Below are 25,408 nucleotides of genomic sequence, written 5' to 3' on the forward strand. Positions count from 1 at the left end.
TAATTTCATCATGATTTTAGTACCAAGATTTTGAGTCATCAAATCATTTTCATCAGAAGTGATTTGAGCTCAGAGTAACTTGCCAGTAGAGGAACAACAAATCCATTTTTCTTTGGTGTGCTGCTGACAAAATGTGCTCTGTCCACACAAGGTCAAGGCCACTTGACCTGGAAGTGGGCTTTGCTGAGTCAGGAGGTCAGAGATCATCATGGATTGCTATATAAGCAGCAATGCAGGAAAGTAGTGGAGAAAAAATCCCTTAATTCTGATTAATCTATCAGCTAGACCAAACACAGTTTTGTCCAAAGATAAAAGAAATTCTGCACTGGGCAAGGAAACTTTCAACTAAAAACAGAGAATAAAAATGACTTGTAGTGAGTTTACTCAGTGTATCAATAATATTGATCAAGACTTTGTAGTAAGGCTAAGAAGGAATTTTTGAAAAGTTTTCAGTCTATTTTGAAGTCCTGAATTAGTCACAATTACCAGGAAATATGGAGCAAATTTGAGGAAAAATTAATCACATGTACAGGAACTCTCAGTAAATTACTACTTAAGATTATTATATATAGTATATTAATGAAATACCTAAACATGTTTAATTTACTAGCAAAAAGTACCTGAGACATAGTAAGATTCTGATTCCGATGATAAGCATTAGTAATGCAGAAAGAAGTAACTTTCAAAATGTATAAGTCAAATACAATCTTGTAGTTCGACATGGATTCCTTAACCAGGGAATTAACTGAGAAGATATCATGTATAAACTATTGAAATGGTTTACATTTGACATTCACACTTGTATTACTGGCAGGTTAGCTGTTCTCTTTCTCCCCTTTATTTTCATATCAAGTATTTCACACAGTTAATATATGGTATTACGTCTTTTACCAACTTAAGTCTGTGGATAATCAGCAAAATTTGAAGAGTTTTTCTTATTTGATACCACAGTTCTCATCTAATAGTTTATTTAACTTCCTTCACTTGAAATTCTTAGATTAGTAAAAGACTTCACTGACTTCCTCTAGCTAAAAATGGATGGATGTAAGAACAAAAATATTTTACTGAGTACCTCCCATATACATTATTTGTGCCAAGTACTAGGTAGGAGAAGAGTGAAATCAATGGCTTCAGAGAACTTTGGTCCTGGTGAGGATTACTAACAAGCAAACAGAACACAAGTCAACATAGGCTAATACAGAGGATGTACAAGGTTTTATCAGAGCACTTTGACTTGGAATTGAGGAGAGGCATAAACTGAGATTAGGAAGGTCAAGGAAAGCTTCTAGATGAGTGTTAGATCTAAGCTGGCCCTGACTTAGCCAGGTGGATGATATGCAGTGAAGGGAAAAGAAAGGGGAAGAACATGATCTTAGCAGAGGAAACAAAACACACCCAAGCCCAGATGCAAAGATTCAGGCCCGGGTAGTTTAGTGTCTCTAGAGCTGAATGAGGAGGGAAGAGATGAGTCTAGAGAGAGAGAGCCTTGTGACTCAGGTAGTGAAGTCTAGACTTCAATCCTTAGAGCAGCAAGGAATCCCTGAAGGGTCACAAGCAAGGGAGTGAAAATGGCCAGATGCATATTTTGGAAAGAACTCTGGGACAGAGTGGTGTAGAGGGCAAGAAAAGTCTTTCCTTGATACTGGAAAGGGGATGATGTGGTCTTTTGAAAGAAAGTAATGCCACCCAAAAAATAAAGACATAAATTTTCCGGTTGATCCATCAACCATAAAAAATTTTGTTAGCCTGAGTATATCACTATAGAGTCTGAGCATTTTTGAGCTCATAGGGAAAGTCCAGTGTATGGATCTTGAAGACTAAAACCTAGGCCTTGAAGCATGGCCTCAGCGGAAAGGTCCTGCAGAGGCACCCAGCTAGCAGCAGCCCGGGACAGCAGTCGCATTGCTGTTCCAGTCAACCAGCCCAGCTGCCACCCTGCCTGAGCTCCTGGTCTTTAGCTGTAAATGGCGGTAATACATCTATTTCTGTTTCACAGTGATATTGGGAGGCTAGTCCCTCTTCCACAGCAGGAAATGAGAGTGAGAATATCTCATTTACAGCAATGCTGTGAGGAATAAAGCTAGCATATGTAAACACACGTAGTTTTAGCACTTGGGTAGTAGGATACAATTCTGTTGGTTTCTTTCCTGTGATAATGCAAAAGCTGTTCTCTGTGAAAATAACTGACTCAACAAAGATAGAGAAAAACCTGTAGCCTTCACTTCATTTACAGCAGGCTCTACCCAACTGGCTTCCTCAAGCAAGTTGGTAAATGTTACATTGTGAAGATTCTCATTTTCAGCAGGTTTTTCTTAGTCATTTAAAAAAGAAATGAATGAAAGTACACACACACACACACACACACACACACACACACTTTCCTTAAGGTGAAAAACCCCATTACACCCGAGTTCCTCCTTCCCAGGCCCGTCAGGCTCACACTTGGAATGCCTCTCTCTGGAATGGCAGCCCCACCTGGGGGCCCCCTTCCTCACTGGGTTGCTTAGCAGCTGGCGCTTTGCTCCTGTTATTGCTGGGCATTTCCCCCCTGCCTCTCCACAGACCCCACCAAGGCTTCAGATATTTCTTCAGACAGCGCAAAAGCAGGGGAAGAAAAGTGGGAGAGAATAGGTTTGGGGAAGGTCCTAATAAGAGTTGGTGGTATGTGGAAGTCACTAAAAGGAACTTTGCACAAGTGAAATATAAAATCAATACAAACAGCAGGCTCTACCCTTTTTCTTCAAGATCCATACACTGGACATTTTCTATGAGCTCAGAACAAATCTGAGGGGAAATCTATAAAGTCCCCTTAAAGTGAGAGGGCCAGTATAAAATTTGACTGTTGTCACTGACGAAAACAAATCTATCACAACCTAAACTTGGGAAAAGTGCACCTACAGTACACACCTTGCCTGACTGAACACCAGCAAGGCCAGGATATGTCACAATGTTCCCTATGCTAAGTACTTCTCACAGATTATTTTATTTAATGCTTACCACAAACCTGTGACGTACATCATTCTATTCTCATTGAACAGGAGAGGAAACTGAATGCATCAGGCTGCTGTGACAGATTAGCACAAAGTTAGTGCTTCAAAGAACACAAATATATTATCTTACAGTTCTGCAGCGCTAAAATCATGGTGTTGCCAAGGCTGCATTCCTTTCTGGAGGCTCCACAGGATCTGTTTCCTTGCCTCTTCCAGAACCTGGAGTCCATTGTATCCCTCAGCTCATGTCCCCTGTCCTCTGTCCTCAAAGCCAGTGACACACAGAGGTCCCAGATACTCTTCCATAGTCACATCTCCCTGTTGCTCTGACTTCAGCCATAATGTCTGATTTTTTCACTCTCCAAGAACCAATTTTCACCCCACAGGGGGCAATCTGGCTTCTATTGAGAATGCACCATCTATTTAAAGAGGATAACAGTCCTGAACTAGAACTTACTCTTTATTCTGCACCAAAGCCTCTGGATTTTCCTTCCTCTGCTGTGTAGTAGCCATGCAGTTTGGGTGGGTATGATTAGAGGCCTAAGCTTCGGCCACAGAAATTGGTGCAGGGAAGGTACCTCTTGAGCACTCAACAAATGAGAATTTTCATTATTATTATATTATTATTTCTGCAATAGACAATAGAAATGTTTAATCTGTATATCAAATGACCCTCTGAGAAACACATTTTAAATGCAATTTTTAACATTCCCCTGTACACTTAAATTAATCCAAAATTTAGGAAGAGCTATATATTTACTTTTTGTTCCTGGTTAAAATAATGGATGTCCCTGATCTAATTATGTCTTGGTTTTTACTACTTTTCTCAATAGCAAAAGCCAGGAACAAAATCAGATTTTGCTTCTAGTAGTTTAAAAAGATAAAAATCAGTGTGACTGTCAAAATCCAGGTTGGTCTTGTCAGGTTGAGATGAAAACCAGGGTTACATTTGAAAAAGATGAATATGGACACAGGACAGGAACAAGCACCCAGCTAATCAAGTGAACAAATATGACGTACAAGGCCTAGATGGAATATGTGTAGTGCTGTCATCAGCAAGTGTCATGTTATGCTTATTTTCCCAGAACATTCATGAAGTAATGTGGATCTTAACAGTGGGGTGGTAATAGCACAGTGTTTTTCTAAATTAAAATTTTCAATTAACTAGCATTTAAAAAGGTTTGTTTCTATCATTACAGGCCTCACATACATGTTACTGCCCCTTTTAGAGAAGTTTAGCAATACCTTAGACTAATAGGATGGTGTAGATCAAGGGGCACTAGGACAGCATGGCTTCTGCGGCCTGAAATCAGAGTAACCAAATAAATCTATGATCTTGGTTTTATATTAATCCTACTCAGTTTGAAAACTTCACTTAGAAAACCTACTTTAATTCAGTTGTACAGTAATAAAGGAATATTCTTCAAGTTATGCTTCAACTTCCGTTGTAGTAGCAGAAGAGGTGTACCTTACTAGCGAACCCTAGACCTGAGGTCCACGCCAATCTTATATGGTAATCTGGGCTTCTATTGCTGGTTTCCTACTTCTTCATGTCCTTAGGTCTTTTCTACACTGCTTGCAAGTCCCCAGGCTCAACTCATAGTCAACATATGCTTCTCAGGCTGGCTTCGCAAAGCCACAGGCAGAGCTAACTACTATTCCCCAAATCCATTCTCTTCTTCTTCATTTAGTAGTTGAACCTTGAAGTCCTACCTGTGCACATGGTCACCCAGCTAGAGGCCAGGGTTTGCAGCCTCCCTTGCAGCTCAGTATGTTCATGTAACAAAGTTCTGGCCAATGGGATTTGAACGGAAGTGATACGCACAACTTCTTGATTGTACCCTTAGAAACAAGAGTCTTGTCTTCTGTCCACTAAAGTGTGATAAGAGCTGGAATTGGAAGCCATAAAGACAGGACAGCAGAGCAAAAAATTTAGAAGACTGGTCCCCATCACTGTGGAGCTTCCATGTCAGCCTGTACCCTTAGACCACTCATAAGGGAGAAATCGACTTTTATGTTTTCAAGCCACTGTTGTTTTGCTTTAATCCCAGCAGCCAAATAGACGTCCTAATACTTAGTCAAAAAATTTCTTGTACTGACCTTCCTGAAGGTCACATTTCTGGACTACAAAGCTTTCTATATCCTAATGAACTATATATAAATGTCCAAGTATCCCAAAGAAATCAGAATGGACAGGTAAAAAAAGCTGATTTTGAATTATCTTTATAGCTTTTTTTAAAAGATGAATATTTGGGATAAACACATGGAAGCACATGAAAGCATCACATAGCCATTTTATTTCGTTTCCAGAACTAAAATGGGATGTAGAAAGTTGGCAAGGATACAAAGAGGTGCCACAGAGACGACTCAAGGTAAACAAAGAAAGTCATAGGACAGGCTTATGCAGGTTTACATTTAGTGGTCAATTTAATATCACTGCATCAGACAAAGGATGGTGGTGAACTGTCTCTTCCACTATGAAAGGAATCATTCTAAATTGAAGGAAGTCTGGAGAAAAGTGTTCTTGGAGCCTACGGTTTAATCATTTTAATTAGTTATGAGGGAGGTTGTGAAATCTCTTTCTCTGTAGATATTTTAAAACTGGATAGGATTTTAATCTTCCAGGATGTCATGTTAGAGATCTGCCCTACGAGGGCATGCAGGAAGGAATGAGGATGGACTAGGTGACCTCAGTAAGGTCCCTCACCCAGGGACCAGATGTGCTTCCAATTCAGCTCTATCTCTTTCTCTCTCCCTCTCTCTAGAATGACACTAAATCTTTTTCTGCTTACAAGCAGTAAGCAACAAGCATCTATTTCTCTTTGCTTTGTTTCTCACACTGCATGCTTCAACCCATGTCTTCCATTATATAATGTGCCAGAGGTCACAAAATTTTATGATAGGAACACTGTGTGTATCTGTGTGTGTGTGTGTGTGCACATGAGCATGCGTGTTTAAAAAGAATGGTGGTGCTGTCAATCTCATCTGGGTAATTGTGAAACTCCTTTCCTAGCTCCACCCCCATCCCCCACACCACACATACACAGCCTCATTCTATCCTATCAACAGTGTTGGGAAACCAGATAATGAATGCTGGGGCAGGGCTGTGTAATGACAAAGCTCCGGCCTCAGTACACACACATCTTAGGCCTTCAAGCACACAGTTCAAAATCCTGTCAACAGGTTTTATGTGTTTTGCTTGTTCTTTTGGTAAAAGAGAAGAGAGTGCTCTTTTTTAGGGAGATACGTTTAAAACAACAAAATATTATTTATTAGGAGGTAATAGAAGCTGAAACAACAAGGACATATTTCTTAGGAGGGACTCCCATATTATGGGAACGCTACTGACCCTTCTCCACCTGCTACCTTATTTCCTTCCCCCAAGAAGGAGTGGTTTATGTCATAGGTGCCTCTGACAGAATAAACTGAGCATGTCCCACTCATTCCCCTCCTTTCCTTTCTCTCTTCTGTTAAAATCCTTCTGCCAGGATGCAAAAAGGGTACCTTCTCACTGGCTCTTGGTCATTCAGAAAGCTTTGGATATGGGCCTGGCGCCTGGCTGGGAACAGTGAGATAGAAATGGGGCTGTAATCTCCATTTCACCTTTTCCTGGGCCTGCTTATTGCAGGGGTGAAGTATTAGCAAACCATCCTGGCTCGATCTAAAGACACATTTTCCAGAGAGTATTTATCAGAAATAAAGGTGACATTCTGATCTCCTCTTGCATAACTTCTCTATCTCTCAATGCTCTTTGGCACACTAGGGGAATAGTAAATAATTTTTGAAGAGCTAATGAATGGATTTGGGTGGGCCAGTCTGCTGACCTCCTTAAAACCCCAGTGAAATTGTTCTGAATTGGAGGCTCTGTATATTTTTTGATCATTTACTCTATTAGTAAAAATGCTTGCAAATGTATGTATATTTATTTGTAAATGTTAAACATATACCTTCATACTAATATAGTATGTACTTTTTTATGACATAAAGTTCATAAACAATATTATGTTGGTTCCAGATGTACAACACAGTGACTGAATAATTATGTATATTACTAGATACTTGCCACAGTAAATATTGTTACCCCATTATCATGCCAAGATATTACTAATATACTTTAAAAAGTACTGTAAATTAGAAATTTGCAAAGATACAAAAAATGTAAATAGAAATTTTGATACCTTCTTCCTGCATCCCTTTGGATTATTTTGAGCACTCCACTCTGTAGCCCATTGGTCTAAACTTTAAGTACCGTAGAAGCTCAGAAGAGAAGTGTTCAGAGGTCTGGAGCAGTCCAGACAGACTCAGGCAGTATAGCAGGGACCCTGTTTCACACAGCCTTGTACTCCTCAACATACACTGTTAAGATGACTTTCAGTACAATGTCAGATGCTCAGGAAAAAACTATTGATTTGAACTGCAAGGAGAAGGTAGAGGCATGGGTATTTATCAAACCAAAAGGAAAAAGTGTGACTTATCTTGAAATATCTTATTCCAAGAACAGACATCACAGAAATGGGATAGAGGTTGCCTTTCATCAGACACTGATTCAGCACCAACATACTGTAGAGTAGCAGGAAATAAAGTATGTTATTGGATGAGAGAGAAAAGTGAGAAAGTGGTACATTTACCCTGGGCTTTGAAATCTAGCAGAGTTATCTGGATCTGACTTGCTCTAGTACAAAATATGGAACCACTGAATATTGTTAGGATGTAAATATCATCATGATATCAATGCTTTACGAAGATTAGACTGGGATTCCGATGCATATTGGATGAAATAATATTTGGATTTGGTCAGAGCAGCTCTGAAGGGTCTGGAATGAGACCACAGGAGGACTAGAGTGATAAAGGTGATAATGGAGAAGAAAGAATGAAAGTAAAAATCAATTAGAAGGAATGTGATCCAGCCTTGGTAACCAGTAAGGCATGGAGGAAGAGAAGAAACCAAATATGCCTAGAGACGATCCCATTGTTTGGAAAATGAACAACCTTAATTGATTTCTTGAAATTTTCTTCATCCTGATTTGCAATGATAAGTAACCCCAGTGTGAATTGATGTTTCTTTGTTCCTACTTAACAGCCTAGGGCTCACCCTATAACCTCAAAGTAAAACTTTTAAACATGAATATGGACTAAATTTTCAAGAGTCCAAGGTATTAATTACTAAGTTTGTGGGAAGATGCAATCTAGATATGGCAGTCTGCCTCAAAAAAAGAGGAAACATCACGTTTGTGTGTATGCAGTTGACAACTGCTGGTTTTCTGCATCTGAGTGACAACTTAGTCAACCACAAGAGGAAGACTGGTGATAAATTCATGACATTTTCAGCCACATTTTCCCTAAATGTGAACTTCATGGTATTGTGAGCTAAGAAGTTTAGTTCTGGGTTAAGTTAGGCAGCTGAATGATAAGAAAGATAGGAGAGAGGAGTAGGTCATAACAATGCTAGAAGAAAAAGAAATGCAAGCATTTTCACCAAATGTCTATAAATCTGTGGACAGGGTACATGATGTGCTTATGCCTGTGCAGTTCATTTTTTGAAACATGTGTGCTATATCCCTCAGTGACTTGTTCTGAGAATGGTCTCCTAAGATGGTAAAAAATGACCAAAAATTACATATAACTCACTTTCCAAATAGAGTTCTGCAAAAAAAATAGAGCTGCCATCTGGCCTTCTGGCTAACTTCACTTCTTTCCTTTTAGGCAGATAATATTAAATCCAGACCACACAATTTGTTTCTCTACTAGGTTCATGAAAATTTTAGAACACCAATCTGTAGCAGGAATGTTTGGCAAGCGACAGAACATTAGCTCCTTGACATCAGGGCAGTTTCCTTGTCTCAGTGGTTAAGCAAGTCTCTCCCAGGCTCTGTGTGCCTGGGGGCCTTCAGTTATGAAGTCAAACTGATCAGCCCTGTCATATCAAAGATGTGTGCAATGCACTTTGAGACAGGCATGGCTCCACTACATACACGGGTGCTCTAAAATCAACTGCAAAGACTTTAAAACCAGTGCTAGTTCATGGTTATTGTTACGATGGTCTACTTGAATGTAAATGGATGTAAACCAAGTCGCTGTACTTGTCGTTCTGTGAGAAACAGGAATAAAGTTTCCCTACCTTCATTATATAAAATACAACCTGTGATTTAAAATTTAGCCAAGGTGTATTAAAATATGGAAAAGGTCATTTGGTGTGGGTTGGCTTTTCAAATCTGATTTAAACTAAGACAACAAGAGGTATTTAATAAAAAAAAAATCACATCTGTTACACAGTGGCTTTTCCCCCTTTCCAGGTTTTTTAAAAGGCAGACATTACTGGTCTCTGTATCTGCCTACCGGTTTCCAAAGAAAGTGAAAGGGTGAGCTGAGAATTAGAGGCTGCACGTTTCTGTCCTGTTCAGGCAGGGAGAAGTCTTTTCGTGACACTGTGTGCTTGGCTTCATTTCTCAGAGGCCTCACTTAGCCAACATGGCTAAAGACTGCAACAGGGTCCAAAGCATAATTCTATAGATACTGTCACAGGAATGACCATCAGGAACAGTGAGGCAGACTAGAGGGCTAAACACAGGCCTAAGAAAACCTGGTGGTAAAAGAAAAGTGAATGAAACGAAATTCGGTATCTGTGAAATATGCTGCAGGATGATGTTACGGTTGTCAAGAAAATATTCAGGTAGAACTTTATACAGTTTTCATCATAAATCAAGATTCTAACAAATAATTCCATGATCTTTAAGGCTTTGTTAGATATTTACCACACTGTTTTCGGATTTTCCTATTAAATCTAATTGATAGCAGGTTTGCCATTCACTTACATAGTTCCATTTTCTTCACCATTTCTTATTCTGAGTATGACATCATGGAGTCAAAGAAGGGAAACTGTTTTTATATTTTGGGAGGAAAAAAAGCAATGTTTGTGATAACCCAATTTTTTTCCCTCCTTCGAAGCTAAACACTTATAATTCTTAACACATGTTTTTTCTTGGAACCATTTTTACTTCTGGTTTTATGTAAAATGTGAGAATTTTCTATCTCAGAAAACGGCAAGAGTTCATCTCTTATGATGTTCCCATTGTATGTTCGTTGCCAGTGAGACAATCTGTTTAGAGTGATCATTATTATTACTATAAATAGGCCTGCATAATGTGCTTTTATGCACATCTTATTTTCAGTTTCAGAATTGCATTACTTAGGTCTTGACTGGAAAGGTTACCATCTGAAAATATCTAATGAACCTGGCTTTCTGCTAAGGAATTCAAATACATTTTGTACTCATTTACCAAGAGGAGACTGACTTACTATAAGTAACTCAAATCACAGATGCATATATATATAGTGTTGGGATTAGGCCTGTAAACAGAAATATAAATCATGAATTCTATTAATTATTTAATTAACAATTACTAGATATTTCTTAGTCAAGTTATGCCATCTTAACATTCAGTTTTTTAAGTGTGTTTTATAGATACACAGAGCACTCTGAATCTCTAAAGCTTATGAAATAAGCTCCAGTCATCTAATTTTTACCTTCCTGATGTAAGGATCTTGTAAAATAGCAGAATATCAAGGTCAGAGATGGTTTGAGATGCTCTGAAGTCTATTGCTTGCTAATCATCTGCAAACATGTTTGCTTCACTATTTAAAAAGGAAAAGATGTTAGTTAGCACGTGTGTGTATATAGGAAAACACATACATGTATAAAAGTATTGACATACACAATGGAAAATGGAATGGAAAGAGAATTCAATCCCGATTTTAAATTAGCAATTTCTAGTCCTGCTTCCAGCAGCTCCAATATTTCAAGTTCTTTGAGTCCCGGCTTCACCAATCGTAAAGCAGTGGTGAGGAACAAATGTGTGTGTGTGTGTCTGTGTGTGGAAGCCTTTTGTAAACAGTGGGATACAAAATACTAAACATACACAAGGGTTGTGTGTTTGTATGTGTGGTCACTATAGCTCGACCCAATTCACATAACTAAGGTTGCTTTCCTCAACCCTCTCACAGATATCCAGATCTTTAAAAGAAGGATACTTGTAAGTCCAGAGAGTAAAAGTAAGTAAAGCTAAAAGGAATCATGCCACCATAGAGAAAACACCGAGGAGTTCACCTGGTCCCGCCCAGAAGCAACCTCTGGGGTCCAGCCCCACGTGCCTGTCATATGCAGCTTCGTCTTCCACTTCGGAAACCACAGAAGAGCCAAGTTTGCACAGGCAGTTTCCATAGCAGTGCTGAAGAGGCTCTGGCCTTGAGGGGACAGAGGTGGGAGGTGGGGGGCGGAAGGGCAAAGAGGAGAAATAAAAGGGATTCTGGAAACGGAGAGATGGAGGAAGGGCGGCCTTTCATGTCTCCTGGAAACTTGTTTGTCAAGTTCTTGTAAGTCAGGGATTGTACGTGTAGCCAACCATACTTGACTACAATTTTTAAAAAGTCACTGATAGTTGACATTTCCCAAATGTCATGTTTAGCTACGAAACACAACTCTGGCAGGATGTCAAAGGTACTGTCTTTGTTGCTAAAATCTCTTTTGTTCAGTCACAGCAATAAGTAACAAACTCATGGCTATTTTCTCTTAAATTGAAAAGCATTTTCTCATGTATCCCTGAAAGCAAGTTAAAATACATCTACAGGTAGTTAAAGCTATTTGTATTTTCTACAAACTACCCCTCAAAATAGAAAGAAAGGACATGAACAAGAATCCTTGGCAATAACTCGCCTCCCACATTGGTGAGGACTTCGGAGGCATGAAACCGAGCAGGTGAGCATGAAGGCCAGAGGACTCTCTCTGGAGCTGGTCAGTGACACTGCACAAGACCTACGGCTCCGTTTCCATGGCCACGAGGCTATGCTAAAGTCATCTCATTGCATGGAGGTGAGGAACATCAACATCCTTTTCTACTAAGAACAAAGAGCCTTCACTAACATTCATTCATGGTCTGTTCCTCTTTGGGATAAAAGAGAGGGTCTGAGCTAATGATTCACATTGTTAAAATTATGGACATAGGCAAATAATTACTCATGATTATCTAAGCTTAGGTTTGTTTCAACATGCTTTCCTGAAGTGACTCCTCTCAAAAACAAACTCACTCAGCAAATGTTTAACTTCACTAATCCTTCACTGACATCAAGAGGGTAATTTTCCAATGGATTCAGCCGTGCAAAAGGTGGACGGGCCATCTTTAGCAAAGGCCCACTTTGATATTTGTGGAATGTTCTCTTTGCACTAAAAAGAGGACCAGAGATCAGTCACAAAGATGTTAAAAGCTGTAGTTTCCTATGACAGCATGGTGTATTATCTGTTTTCCAGGACAACATTGTACTTGTAAAAGTCACTGCTTCAGGGAGAATTATCTACTTACTTCTCAAGAACAATGTGTCTGAGTGGCAAACACCTGAATTATTTTTTAAGAGATAAATTAAACTAAGAGTTCTTTGTGAAAGAGAAAGTTCTTTGTGGGAAGATAAAGGGCGCTTAGATTTAGTTTGAACATTTGGGGTATCTCAGCTTTTGGGGGAGGGGTGGCAGAGGGTTCATGGTGGGTGAGAAGATCTGGGGACCTCATCCACAGCAATCATTCTCCCCTTCAGGGGTAGTGACTGCCTTTGAAAAAGGAGAGGTTTATTTCCATAACAGCAGTAAGGAACAGCTAGGCAGATGTGTGGGGGCTGGTTCTGGCCCTTGATTAGCAGACAGGAATGACACTGCTTTTATGTTTCACCAAATATACCCATCAAACACATACCAGGGGCCTCCGTCAGAGTTGCACAATCAGAGTCCCAAATTTCAATGCAGTGATCATGATGCTTTAGGGAAGTTTAAATGGGGCCACATTTCCATCCGCAGAACCCTTCTCAGATGTGGCTAACAAATCACATGGACTTTTTCTTCCCTCCTTCTCTGCTCCCCTAGGTTGAGAAATCTGAAATCAAGGTATTTTCAAATGTTTCTATGTCTTGACAAGAGGTACTTGATAGAGACCAGATGTAATTCTACGGCAAAGCAGAGGATTTGACCAATCAGTCCCCTTATGCTGAGAAAGAATGCTACCAAGCCTTTTAAAGACTATCCTTGTCATGTACAACACATAAGTGTTCTTGTCCAAGTAGCTTCGGTTTTGACAACTGAAACTGGAATGTGGCTATGCCGACATGCAAAACCTCACCCGGGGGGGTTCTCTGTGTGTCAACGTGGATGTTCCCCCTCCCCCGCTTTTCCCGTTTTTTTCCCTGTTAGAAGCAGGGTTTTGTGCTGTTAATCCTCTTGGAATGTAGCTCTTCTCACCACCTCAAGGAATTCATTACCCTTTGGCTCTCACTAAACCCCAGGCCCAGGACACTAAGGAGCAACACAGCAATTGTCTGGGGAGCTGCCCCCTGAATTCAGGTGTGCTGGCACTAAGCTACGGTGCACCCAATTTTTCCTATAATCAGAAGGGCAGGGGAGAAAGTAATCATGCTTCTCTCTGCGAGGGAGTGGAAGGAAAAGAGCCTTCAGGAACAGAGGCTGAGGCCCCCTGCCATTAGATGCAGTCATTCTAAAGCCAAGGGTTTTAAAAAAATAAGTAGCAGGTTCACAAGAGCACTCGATAGCTTCTGCACAAGGCCAGAGCAACTGATCAATACAGTGGGGGAGGAACTAGTTAAACCAGTTATTTGTGATAATGTTTAAGAGAGAAAAACACTGCCTGTTTGCCCTTATATATTTTTTTAACTTCTGTTACTTATATAATGATTTCAATACCATAATGCTTTGTATTTTATACAAAGCCTGAAAACTCATTTTATGTCTTCACATATACGCCCTTTCTATCATCCTTAAACCATCAGTTTTGCTCACACAAGAAAACAAACTCAGAATACAAATGCAACACACATCTCTTCTGGTTATAAGACATGAGGCATTGTCACATCACTTGGGCACTAATGAAAAGCAAGATGTGGGACACAGAACTGCATCAGTCTCTGGTTTCTTCTTCAAGCATATAAACATGAAACTGAGATGTATACAGAAATGGGAAACCACCTGAACCAGAAAGGTAGCCAAATAGACTGGAGAAGAGCTATAACAACATTCTTAGAATCCATTAAAAGGCAACAGAAAGCAACCATTGAACAATACTGAACTAGAGTCATCCTCTTAAAGTCCTTTGTCAAGGGGCACTCACTTATAACCAAACTCTTCAGATATTTCTAGACTCTAATACTTCCTGAATGAAGTCCACAGGACCACCTTGCACTAAAGTCTATATTATTGTTAGCTATGTTTTCATAAGGCTGAACTGTATTGTATCAAAGTAAAAACCCCATTTATAATCCCTCACTGGAGAGATTGGGGAGGAGGGAGTGAATAAAAACATTCTGATGCTTCGTCCTTCAGTTTAAGGCTATGTAAATTAGTCATCAATTCTGAATACAGTATTAGCGAATCCCTTTGGTAACAATTATGCATGTCAGAACACCAGGAATAATGTAGTATTAACTAAAATACAGCAAGTGTTGCAGAAAAGTTACTGACAGGCTAACAATATATTAATTTTTTTAATGGAAAATTTTAGTCCTTGGCAAAATAAAATATGTACCATTTAATTTTAATTTCTCAGGATTTTGAAAAGTATCTTGCCTTCAAATGTTTTTCTATGAACATGTCATAGTCACAAAATCCATACATTAAGTTTACACACTTAACAAACATTTATTCCTCTGCATTCCCAGTATGTACACACTGGAGGGACAGATTCCCATTGCTGGTTAGCGCATCTAAAAATGCCAACATGGAGAGAGATGTTTGCATTTCCTCCCAGCAAGTGCTCAGCTAAAGAACAAATATACAAATCTGCCTCTCCCTCTGTGTTCATATTGATTTCCACCCATTGATTTCATAGTGGCACATTTCATTTTCAAAACACTTTCCCAAACATGACTGAACCATGCAGCGAGGCTAATTTTTGGTGATAACACAAAACCTGAGATTTGTTTTTCAGAAGATTCTTGGTAGTGACTGAACATGTGGTGTGCTCTTTGCTGAGGGTAACTACACACACACACACACACACACACAAACATGCACCTGAGAACTGAATTTCCATAATCTATTCTCTGTATTGCTGAAGGCTAAGGTCCTTAACTCTCCAAAAATAAATAAATAGACAACTACACTCAGCCCTGGTCAGTCACTATCCATTGGTCTTTCGGTTCATGCTAGAAAGTTGTATTAAGAGAGATGAAATTTTGAGCAACATACCAAAATAGAGGTGGAGGGTTATGAGCACTGCGGGAGGCGAGGAGAGGTGATTAACAGATATGCTCATCTCTGTTTCCTTCTAAAACTGACTAAGATGGTCAGAAAAAAATTTTTTAAAATTTTGCCTCAAAGGACAACCAATGGGAGAGGTGACAAAAACGGCTGAGACATGACACAGTCATTGCGAAAGATGGAAGAAAAACAGAAGTGTGGGACTGGCTTAGCTGAGGCAAAGGAGAAGCCAGCCAGTGGGCCCCCGAAGAACTGCAGGAAGGCTCAGAGGGTGACAGGGTGGTCAGGCAACCATTCCTCCCCAGCCCTGTGGGACATGGGTGGTTTATTCTCTATAAAAATTGAATGCAAGAGGCTGGAGACTTCAGGCATTATGGAGGAGAGTCTGAGGCACCAGGCCGAAAACAAGAGGCTCAGGAGAAAGTCCAGATACTAACAACAAGGCCCCAAGCCCTTCTTCCCCTCAACAGTTTAGGTCAGTGGCCACTCTTAGGCCCCCCAGGCAGAAGATGTGGATTCTGTCCATGGGAAATCGAGTGGCCACAGTAGGAAGATCTACAGATGCTGACATTTAGGGAGGGGGTCAAATGGCTTCTAACAAAATGAATTTGCTGAAAGGAGTGAATTCCTGGCCTTTGGTGCTTAGATGAGACTGGCAATTAACAAGAGACCAGGGAGAGGTCTGGAGGATAACCCGGAGAGCCAGTGACTGTGGTCGTCACTTCCTCTACCTGGGCATCAGAGCCTTAGGTTCAGGTCCTGCCTGTGTAATTCACTTTTCACGTGGTCTTTGAGGAGCTGCTTTTCCTTTCTAGGTTTCAGACTCCTCACTTGTAAAATGACAGGTCATGGTCCTAGGGTCCTGTTATTTTGAGATGCTAACTCTTCCCAGCAGGTCTAAAATGACAGACATAAAATGTCAGGGGTCTTTGACATGGTACCAGGTACAGCCTGAGGCTTTGCCACCTTCTCAGGGTCCGTGATGCCCCCACAGCGGGTGGTAGCCATCCTGAGTTGTGATGCAATGACATCATCCTTCCAGAAAGGCTGCTTTCAACAAACTTGCATCCACAGCGCAGGACAGGCCCCTAAGGCACCTATCATATGCCAGTACCAACTCTCCATTTTTCCCATCCCAAAGTAAAAGCAGTGTCAGGTGGAGCCGACCTAAACTCAACTTCTTCCCTCCAACAATTTTATTTGTTCTGCTTAATGAAACTCGGAAGAAAAGAGTGAAAAACTCAACACTCCTCCCTTTTTTTCAATGCTGAGAACAGAACAATAGTTAACATTTGCTGAACACCTAGGACGGGTTTGAGGTACTGGGCTAGAAGCATTACATGCCTTTTCTCATTAGATTCTTACCCCCCACCATTTTCCAAGTAAGGAAACCAGGGCCCCAAGAGATCAAGTGTTCAACTGGTATATGCAGAGGGGCCGGAGTCGGAGCCAGGTCTCACTCTGACCTACAGAGCCCATGCTGCCATTGCTCCTGTCTTCTGCCGAGAAAGCCAGCCCCCCAGTCCCTGCAAGAAGGCCTCCTGCAGTCCATTCCACAAGGATGTTTCCTGTGGCTTCAAAGAACTGACATGAATAGCCCTTCTGCTGAAAAGCTCAGAGGCATTCTGAAAAATCAATACTGGCTTCTGTAAGAAGCAGCCCTGCCCAGAGCGAACTGAAAGCCATCTGAACATTTCCAGAACTGTGACCATAATCATCAGTCTTGTTGCATACCATGTCCCAACACACACTGCAGTAAATCACTTCCCCATCGCATCTACACGTTCGCTCACACAGAAAGGAAGACCACGCTATTCTTGTCACTGCCCTGTAACTCCTCCATCTAAACTCAGAGCACTGGTATTATGGTTAGAGAACAGGCAGTGCAGACATTACTTGCTGACATTACTATTTTAAAGCACCACTTTTTCAGGGTTTATCCCAAGTCATTTTAAATTTCATTTAGCTCTAACTTGTTATACAACTTTATGTTCAGAGACAATGTCTCTTTCTGCATCAACAAGCTATATTAGAAAACAGTTAGTGGGGTTAATAAGTTTTTTGGCCAGCTTTAGTTCTACCCTTTTGGAGGGCCGTATATAGAGTGGTAATGAGAAAAGAAAGTCATATGGCTTAATGCAAGACATAAACCTGAAAAACAAAAAGAGATATATTTTGATATCTGGTCTGGATTAATGGTGTGACTTTGAGGCTTCCATTTCAATTAGTATAAATGAATCCAGTGACCAAATCATTGTTCAGTATAACTTTGCAAACCAAATGATCACTTACCTCATTATTGGAGACACTGGCACATTTGGGGGGATGGATATTTATGGTTTGATCCTCCAGTATCTATACTTTCCTGCTTCTCCTGGCCCCAAAAGCTCTATTTTGCTTTAGAAGGCCCAGTAAAGTTATCTCCAGGTCTGTGGGTGGGTATATTACCCAGAATGAACCCATCAGCACGTCATTCCATGAGTGCCAGTTTTGGGTTCAGTGAAGCCCCAAATGGGCAAACAGGCCAAGGAGAGGAAAATCTGAGGCTTTGTTTGAGCTATTAGGAAACTGGACTTTCCTTAAAGTTTTCACTGGGCTCGAATGAAGAGGATGACAAGTCTAAAGCTGTCTCAGACATCTTGTAAATATGTGGAGTCCAGAAAGGAGTCCAAAGAGAGAACACAGAAGAAGCAGAGTCAAGAAATATACAGCCCAGTCACTCCCGCTGAAGGTTTCCAGAGCAATTTCTCTCTTGGCCACCCCTAACTGCAAGGGAGGCTGGGAATGCAGTCCAGTGGCTGGGCACGTTGCCTCGTTGAATAAAATCAGGGTGTGTTACTAAGGAAGAAAGGAAGAAAGGGTATTGGGTGGGCAATTAGTAGTCTCTTCTGTGGCCCCTTTGGGTTAGGTTTTCTGTGCTTACTACAGAAAACAGCCTACATGTAAAAGAAGTACTACATATTTCAGAGACTAAAAATTAGAGATCAAGTTAAAACACACAAGTATTTGACTTATAAAACTTTAGTAAGGGTACCAATTTTTCTTTTATAGTAGATTCATTTGAAATTATTACTCAATTAAAAAATACGGCATTTACAATTACGGATGCAGGATTGGCAAGCATGTACAGCAGCTCAGTTTCACATATTCAATGAGATAGTGGAAAAAAGTTCCTAAAAATGTTAAATATCCTAATTTCTTTTTAAATTATAGGGATAAATCATATTACATATTTATGAGTACACTGTTTCAAGGCAAGATTTTCTGTTTCAAATTATGCCTTTGATTTCTATAGGTTGGGTTAGAAATAACAAACAGAGATCTTTGAAATGACATTTAGTTCTCAGGGGATAGCTTTAAAAACTAGAGAATAATGGAAGGAGCTGCTTTTAAGAATTTTTTCACTAGTCACAAAGATGTATCATATATTAGAGGATGCAGAAAATGCCAAAATGAGATTCTCTATGAAATTATTTAGTATGGCACAAGAAAAGGAAGATAAACAAGAAAACAATGGTTAATGGAACCAAGAGAGGTGGACACAGGGGAGTCAGAGGGCTGGGTTATTAAGAGATGTTCTGCTTTCAGTCTGGAGCTGTGTAGGCATATTCATACAATTTCCGAGCTGGAAGGAAGCTTATAACCACTGAATTCAACCCTCTCACTTTATAGAGGAGAAAAACTTGGACCTAAAAAGAATGGGTCACATGTCTAACATTCTAACAAGTTCATGGCAGAACCAGGATCAAAATACAGGTTTCCTGACTCATAGTACAATATTCTTTCCACTAATTTCCATTCAGCTGTTACAGAATTAGGAAGTCAGTCTGCCAGATGTGTACTGTCATTTACCTCTATGTTTACTATGAAATCATTCTGAAATTATATTTTTAAAGGTTGGGGAAATTGATTGTAATACCATGGCATCTGCTAAGAGCGATTAATGAGGAAAAACAAATGACATCTTGCCTCACTGAACTAAACTGGGCCCAGGGAGTGCAGACAGACAGAGAGACCTCCTTGACAACAAAGCCTAGGCAGAGAGGTTGTCAGGGTTTAGCCTAGTGGTTCTTTTATATTCTAATGGAAGGGAATTCCTTGTCACTCTCTGCTTCAACCACTTTCCACCTACTGCTGAAGTTACCCTGAAATCTGAGCAATTCTCAGCTATGTGACCCTCACCATAAGTTCTCCCCAAAAGTTCAAACTAGGGTAATCAACCTACGTTCCAAGAGGTTGATGGAAAAACTAGATCATTTGAGGGTCTCTCTTCAAACTAGCAGAAAATAGACACCAAGGATAATCTTGCAGAGTGGGTTAGTTTCAGCGTTCTACAAATAATAGGATGAATCCTTCTTATTAATACACATTCATCACTTAAACAGCTTATATATATGAGAAACACAGGAAGTACCCCACTCAGCAGTTTCTCTGAGAAAAACTAGAAAGTATAGACCTGGGATTTGGGTGTAGGGAGAAACCCCAGAGGTGGTCTAATAATTTTAGTTCCTTCATTTTGCAGAGATTAGGAAGAAAGCTAATAATCTCTGCTTTGTATGAAGGAGCAATTACTGTTCCCACATCATGGTGTACATGTCAGCGGAAATATGCTTACAGATATATTCAGCTGAAAAGCATTACATGAGGTCTCTAGTTATACACAATCAGTCATTTTCATATGGTTTGGCTCACATATTTCCCTTTTTTCAATTAAAAATAAACTCTCTTGGTTCTTTCCTATACAAAAGCAGTATATATTTAGAGCAGGAAAATTACAGACACAGATTTAAAAAAGAAAGAACATTTGAAATAGCCATAATCTTACCATACAGAGAACCACTTTCAAGCCCTTAAATATATTTCCAGGTCATTTTGTAAGAATATATCCATATATTAACAAAAATGTGATGACACTGTGTATACTTGCTTTATATCACATGATTTTATTACTTAATATAATGACTGTCTTCTCATTATCAATGCTAATCTACATCTATAGTACCAGAATAGCATTTCAGTTCTTTGACTGTAACACAATAAATTTAACAAATCTGTTATTGTACATGTAAGAAAGTTCCTATTTACCCTCTTATAAACCATGTTAGTAACATCTTTGTGGTTAAAATCACAGCACTTATCCCTAATTATTTCCCTAGTATAAATTCCTAGAAATAAAATTTCTGTGACCAAAGAGTAAACACGTTCTAAGGATTAAAAAAATACACACTGCCAAGCTATCCTCTACAGAAGGAGTCATATAACTTAATTAACTTGAGTATATTCATATGAAGTGTTTTGGTCAGTTCAGCACTTCATGAAGAGAGACTATATGTAGGCACACTTGGGTCGGTCAAGTGCAATAGATGTGCTTCTATCTGTAATTCTGATAAATCTTAACTATAGACACTAATTGGTTAGATGATTTTATATTAGAACCTTATTTATAAACGTCTAGGGATGACTGACTTCTATGTTCCATTTTGGTGCTTTCTTTGAGATTTAATGCCTTTTCCCCCTCCACTATGTTAACTAGTCTTTTTATACACTTAACAATATTTTTAAAAAGATCCTAGATGGTTAGTTCCTGGCAACATTCTTGAGTGCTCTTATTATGTGCATCAGCTAGAAAAATCTATCATCCAAGTTATGCTCCCATTTAGATGTTAGAACCAGTTTGCAGTTTGACTTTGACATGTTAATAAAATGATAGAAATGACATCTAAAGTTCAGGCAAATCAACAAGGACCTGTAAAACTAAAGAAAGGAAATGGAATGTGTTGTTAGACCACACATTTTCTTTGAAATTTTTATTTATTTTTATTCCACCTGATTCCAAAAAAGGATTTAAAGCAGCTTTTTTCCTTAAACGTGTTTTCTAAATTGGATATGTTCACATCACAGAAGCTGCCAACTTCTTTCCTAACATAAGGATATTCTTCTATCATAACTGCTTGCTATATATGGAGACTGAATGGTAAGGATATTGTTCTTACCCAGAAAAGAGGGAAAAAAAATAACTCATTATGATCATGAATCCTGCCTGGGAGACCTCTCCTAAACAGAGTGACCCTGGACATACAAAACCAATCCCATTAAAAAAAGAAAAAAACAGGAAGAACTCAATTTCTAGGATACATAAAAGCTCAAAAGAATCACAAAAAGTCTGGCCTTCAGGTTATTCACTTCCCCCAAGAGACTGTAAGAACACAGATCCCCAACATTCTGACTTGGGGAAGAATTGCGAGACCTGAAAATGAAAACACACAGGAGCCTGAGAGCAGAGAAAGCAGGCCCAGCATCAGGAGGAGGAGGAAAGCTTCCATCTTCCCTGGACCAGCTGCAAGGAAACGCCTTCTCTGGCTTGTCCTTCTCAGTCCCCGTTTTCCTCCCAGGTCCTCCCACTCTTCCAGCACCGCCCATCAACCTCTCTGGGGTCTGGCTTTGGCCTCCTGTACCATGTTTTGAAGCCAGTTCTTTTTTTTTGGCCACAGCCTTTAGAAGTCCTTGTGTTTAGACTTGGATTCCACTTGTCTTCCATTAGCCTAAACCTTGCTCGATATCCCTTCTGTGTTAGAGCCCCACGGTAGCAGTAGGAGATGTGGTCCCAGTCCCTGTGTTACACACTGAAGGACAGTTACTAACAAGTCCCTGGTACATGGTGAACAGACACTTGGGAGAAAGATGATTTTGCAAGATTTAGGAAAAGGGAAGGTTCATTCAGTGCTACATTAATGAGGGTGAACGGGAATGAACATCATTAAAGTTAGCTGCATATTACAAGTGTTATGCTGAGTTTTGCCTAGGCACTAAATAGCCCTGCATATCACCATTTTGGAGGAAGAGGATCATTTTCACTGTGAAACCTGAGGTTTTCTGATATTCCAAGAAGACCTTAGATATTTCAAGGCCTGATATTCTAAGAAAACACAGCTTTTCACCTGAACTAGTGGTACCTCCAAGGAGCCAGGGCCAAACTCCACAGTAAGACCCACCTGACTAACAGAAAGCATCAACAGTCAGCCTGAACTTAAACCTGATGTGCTGGTACTTTACAGTTTGCAGAGCCCTTTCAGTGAATTTTATTTGACCCTCCCCATGGTTTAGTAAGGCAGAGACGAGGAAACCTAGGCTCCCAGAGGTTGCTGGAGGCACCCAAGTACTTAGGCAGTTTGTGTAGTGGTTAGCAACATGGCACTGGAGCAGGTCACCCAGGTTCAGGACCAGGCCCTGCCCACCATTAATTGAATGACCTTGGGCAACTTACTTACCTCCACTATGCCTCAGTATCTACGTCATAAGACAAAGACAAATGACAATACCTCCTGCCTCACCGGGCATTTAGGAGGATTTGCTGAGTTAATATATTAAAGCAGCTGAGGGGCGGAAGATGGCGGCGTGAGTAGAGCAGCGGAAATCTCCTCCCAAAACCACATATATCTATGAAAATATAACAAAAACAACCCTTCCTAGAATAAAGACCAGAGGACACAGGACAATATCCAGACCACAACCGCACCTGAGAGAACCCAGCGCCTCGCGAAGGGGGTAAGATACAAGCCCCGGCCCCGCGGGAGCCGAGCGCCCCTCCCCCCAGCTCCCGGGGGGAGAGGAGCAGGCAGAGCGGGAGGGAGACGGAGCCCAGGGCTGCCGAACACCCAGCCCCAGCCATCCGGGCCAGAGCACAGACACAGTGCATGCGCGGAGGGCCCTGGATACTAGGGAAACAGGGCAGCAAGAACAGTGAGCAGGCACCGGTGGCCTGGTGCCGGAGGACACTAGAAAAGCGCACGACCATTTTTTTTTTTTTCTTGCTGTTTTGTTCTGCCGAGCGCTTTTTGGAAGTCTTAAAGGGATAGGGCCCCCAATACTAGGGAAACAAGGCAGCAAGAACTGTGAGCAGATGCCTGAGGCTGGCGCCGGACAATAAAGAAAAACGAGCGGCCACTTCTTTTTTTAATTAAAAAAAAATTTTTATTTTATTTTTTTTTTTTAATTTAAATTTTTTTTTTTTTCGTGGTCATTGTTTTGTTTTGGCGGGTGTTTTTTGGAAGTCTTAAAGGGGCAGGGCGGGACACTTAATCCAGAGGTAGAGAATCCGGGGATCTCTGGGCACCCTAACCCCTGCGCTGCAGGGAGCAGGGAGGCCCCTTACGGAGATAAATAGCCTCCAGGCCGCTCCCCCTCCAATGCGACTCCACCACTTTGGAGTAGCTGCCCCAGCCAGGCCACGCCCACAGCAACAGTGGAGATTAACTCCATAGCAGCCGGGTAGGAAGCAGAAACCCTGTCTGCGCGCAGCTGCCCAGCACAAGCCACTAGAGGTCGCTGTTCTCCCAGGAGAGGAGGACCACAAACCAACAAGAACGGAAGCTCTTCCAGCCGTCACTCGTCCCAGCTCTGCAAACTATTCCTATCACCATGAAAAGGCAAAGCTACAGGCAGACAAAGATCACAGAGACAACACTACAGAAGGAGACAGACCTAACCAGTCTTCCTGAAAAAGAATTCAAAATAAGAATCATAAACATGCTGACAGAGATGTAGAGAAATACGCAAGAGAAGTGGGATGAAGTCTGGAGGGAAATCAGAGATGCCAGAAAGGAGATCGCAGAAATGAAACAAACTCTGGAAGGGTTTATAAGCAGAATGGATAGAATGCAAGAGGCCATTGATGGAATTGAAATCAGAGAACAGGAACGCATAGAAGCTGACATAGACAGAGATAAAAGGATCTCCAGGAATGAAACAATGTTAAGAGAACTGTGTGACCAATCCAAAAGGAACAATATCCAACTATAGGGGTTCCAGAAGAAGAAGAGAGAGGAAAAGAGATGGAAAGTATCTTAGAAGAAATAATTGCTGAAAACTTCCCCAAACTGGGGGAGGAAATAATCGAACAGACCACGGAAATACACAGAACCCCCAACAGAAAGGATCCAAGGAGGACAACACCAAGACACATAATAATTAAAATGGCAAAGATCAAGGACAAGGAAAGAGTTTTAAAGGCAGCTAGAGAGAAAAAGGTCACCTATAAAGGAAAACCCATCAGGCTAACATCAGACTTCTCGACAGAAACCCTACAGGCCAGAAGAGAATGGCATGATATATTTAATACAATGAAACAGAAGGGCCTTGAACCAAGGATACTGTATCCAGCACGACTATCATTCAAATATGACGGTGGGATTAAACAATTCCCAGACAAACAAAAGCTGAGGGAATTTGCTTCCCACAAACCACCTCTACAGAACATCTTACAGGGACTGCTCTAGATGGGAGCACTCCTAGAAAGAGCACAGCACAAAACACCCAACATATGAAGAATCGAGGAGGAGGAATAAGAAGGGAGAGAAGAAAAGAATCTCCAGACAGTGTATATAACAGCTCAATAAGCGAGCTAAGTTAGGCAGTAAGATACTAAAGAGGCTAACCTTGAACCTTTGGTAACCACGAATTTAAAGCCTGCAATGGCAATAAGTACATATCTTTCAATAGTCACCCTAAATGTTAATGGGCTGAATGCACCAATCAAAAGACATAGAGTAATAGAATGGATAAAAAAGCAAGATCCATCTATATGCTGCTTACAAGAAACTCACCTCAAACCCAAAGACATGTACAGACTAAAAGTCAAGGGATGGAAAAACATATTTCAAGCAAACAACAGCGAGAAGAAAGCAGGGGTTGCAGTACTAATATCAGACAAAATAGACTTCAAAACAAAGAAAGTAACAAGAGATAAAAAAGGACACTACATAATGATAAAGGGCTCAGTCCAACAAGAGGGTATAACCATTCTAAATATATATGCACCCAACACAGGAGCACCAGCATATGTGAAACAAATACTAACAGAACTAAAGGGGGAAATAGACTGCAATGCATTCATTCTAGGACACTTCAACACACCACTCACCCCAAAGGATAGATCCACCGGGCAGAAAATAAGTAAGGACACGGAAGCACTGAACAACACAGTAGAGCACATGGACCTAATAGATATCTATAGAACTCTACATCCAAAAGCAAAAGGATATACATTCTTCTCAAGGGCACATGGAACATTCTCCAGAATAGACCACATACTAGGCCACAAAAAGAGCCTCAGAAAATTCCAAAAGACTGAAATCCTACCAACCAACTTTTCAGACCACAAAGGCATAAAACT

The 25,408-nt window shown here is 40.5% G+C and overlaps 1 protein-coding gene across 4 annotated transcripts in view; it reads right to left on the reverse strand.

Annotated features, from left to right (window-relative positions):
• Positions 1 to 25,408, reverse strand: part of SPATS2L (spermatogenesis associated serine rich 2 like) — a 171,076-nt gene that overhangs the window by 107,214 nt on the left and 38,454 nt on the right. For 2 of the 4 annotated variants that reach the window (XM_057503811.1, XM_057503808.1), the window contains exon 1: positions 9,803 to 9,872. The exons of the other annotated variants lie outside the window; for them this stretch is intronic. In XM_057503811.1, coding sequence (XP_057359794.1) covers positions 9,803 to 9,804 — 2 coding nt within the window. In that variant the 5' untranslated portion in view covers positions 9,805 to 9,872. Of the gene's footprint in view, positions 1 to 9,802; positions 9,873 to 25,408 lie in introns of those variants that run through there. 4 annotated transcript variants of the gene reach the window in all.

This window comes from Manis pentadactyla, chromosome 6 (genome assembly GCF_030020395.1).
Source record: "Manis pentadactyla isolate mManPen7 chromosome 6, mManPen7.hap1, whole genome shotgun sequence".
Classification (NCBI taxonomy): Eukaryota; Metazoa; Chordata; class Mammalia; order Pholidota; family Manidae; genus Manis; species Manis pentadactyla.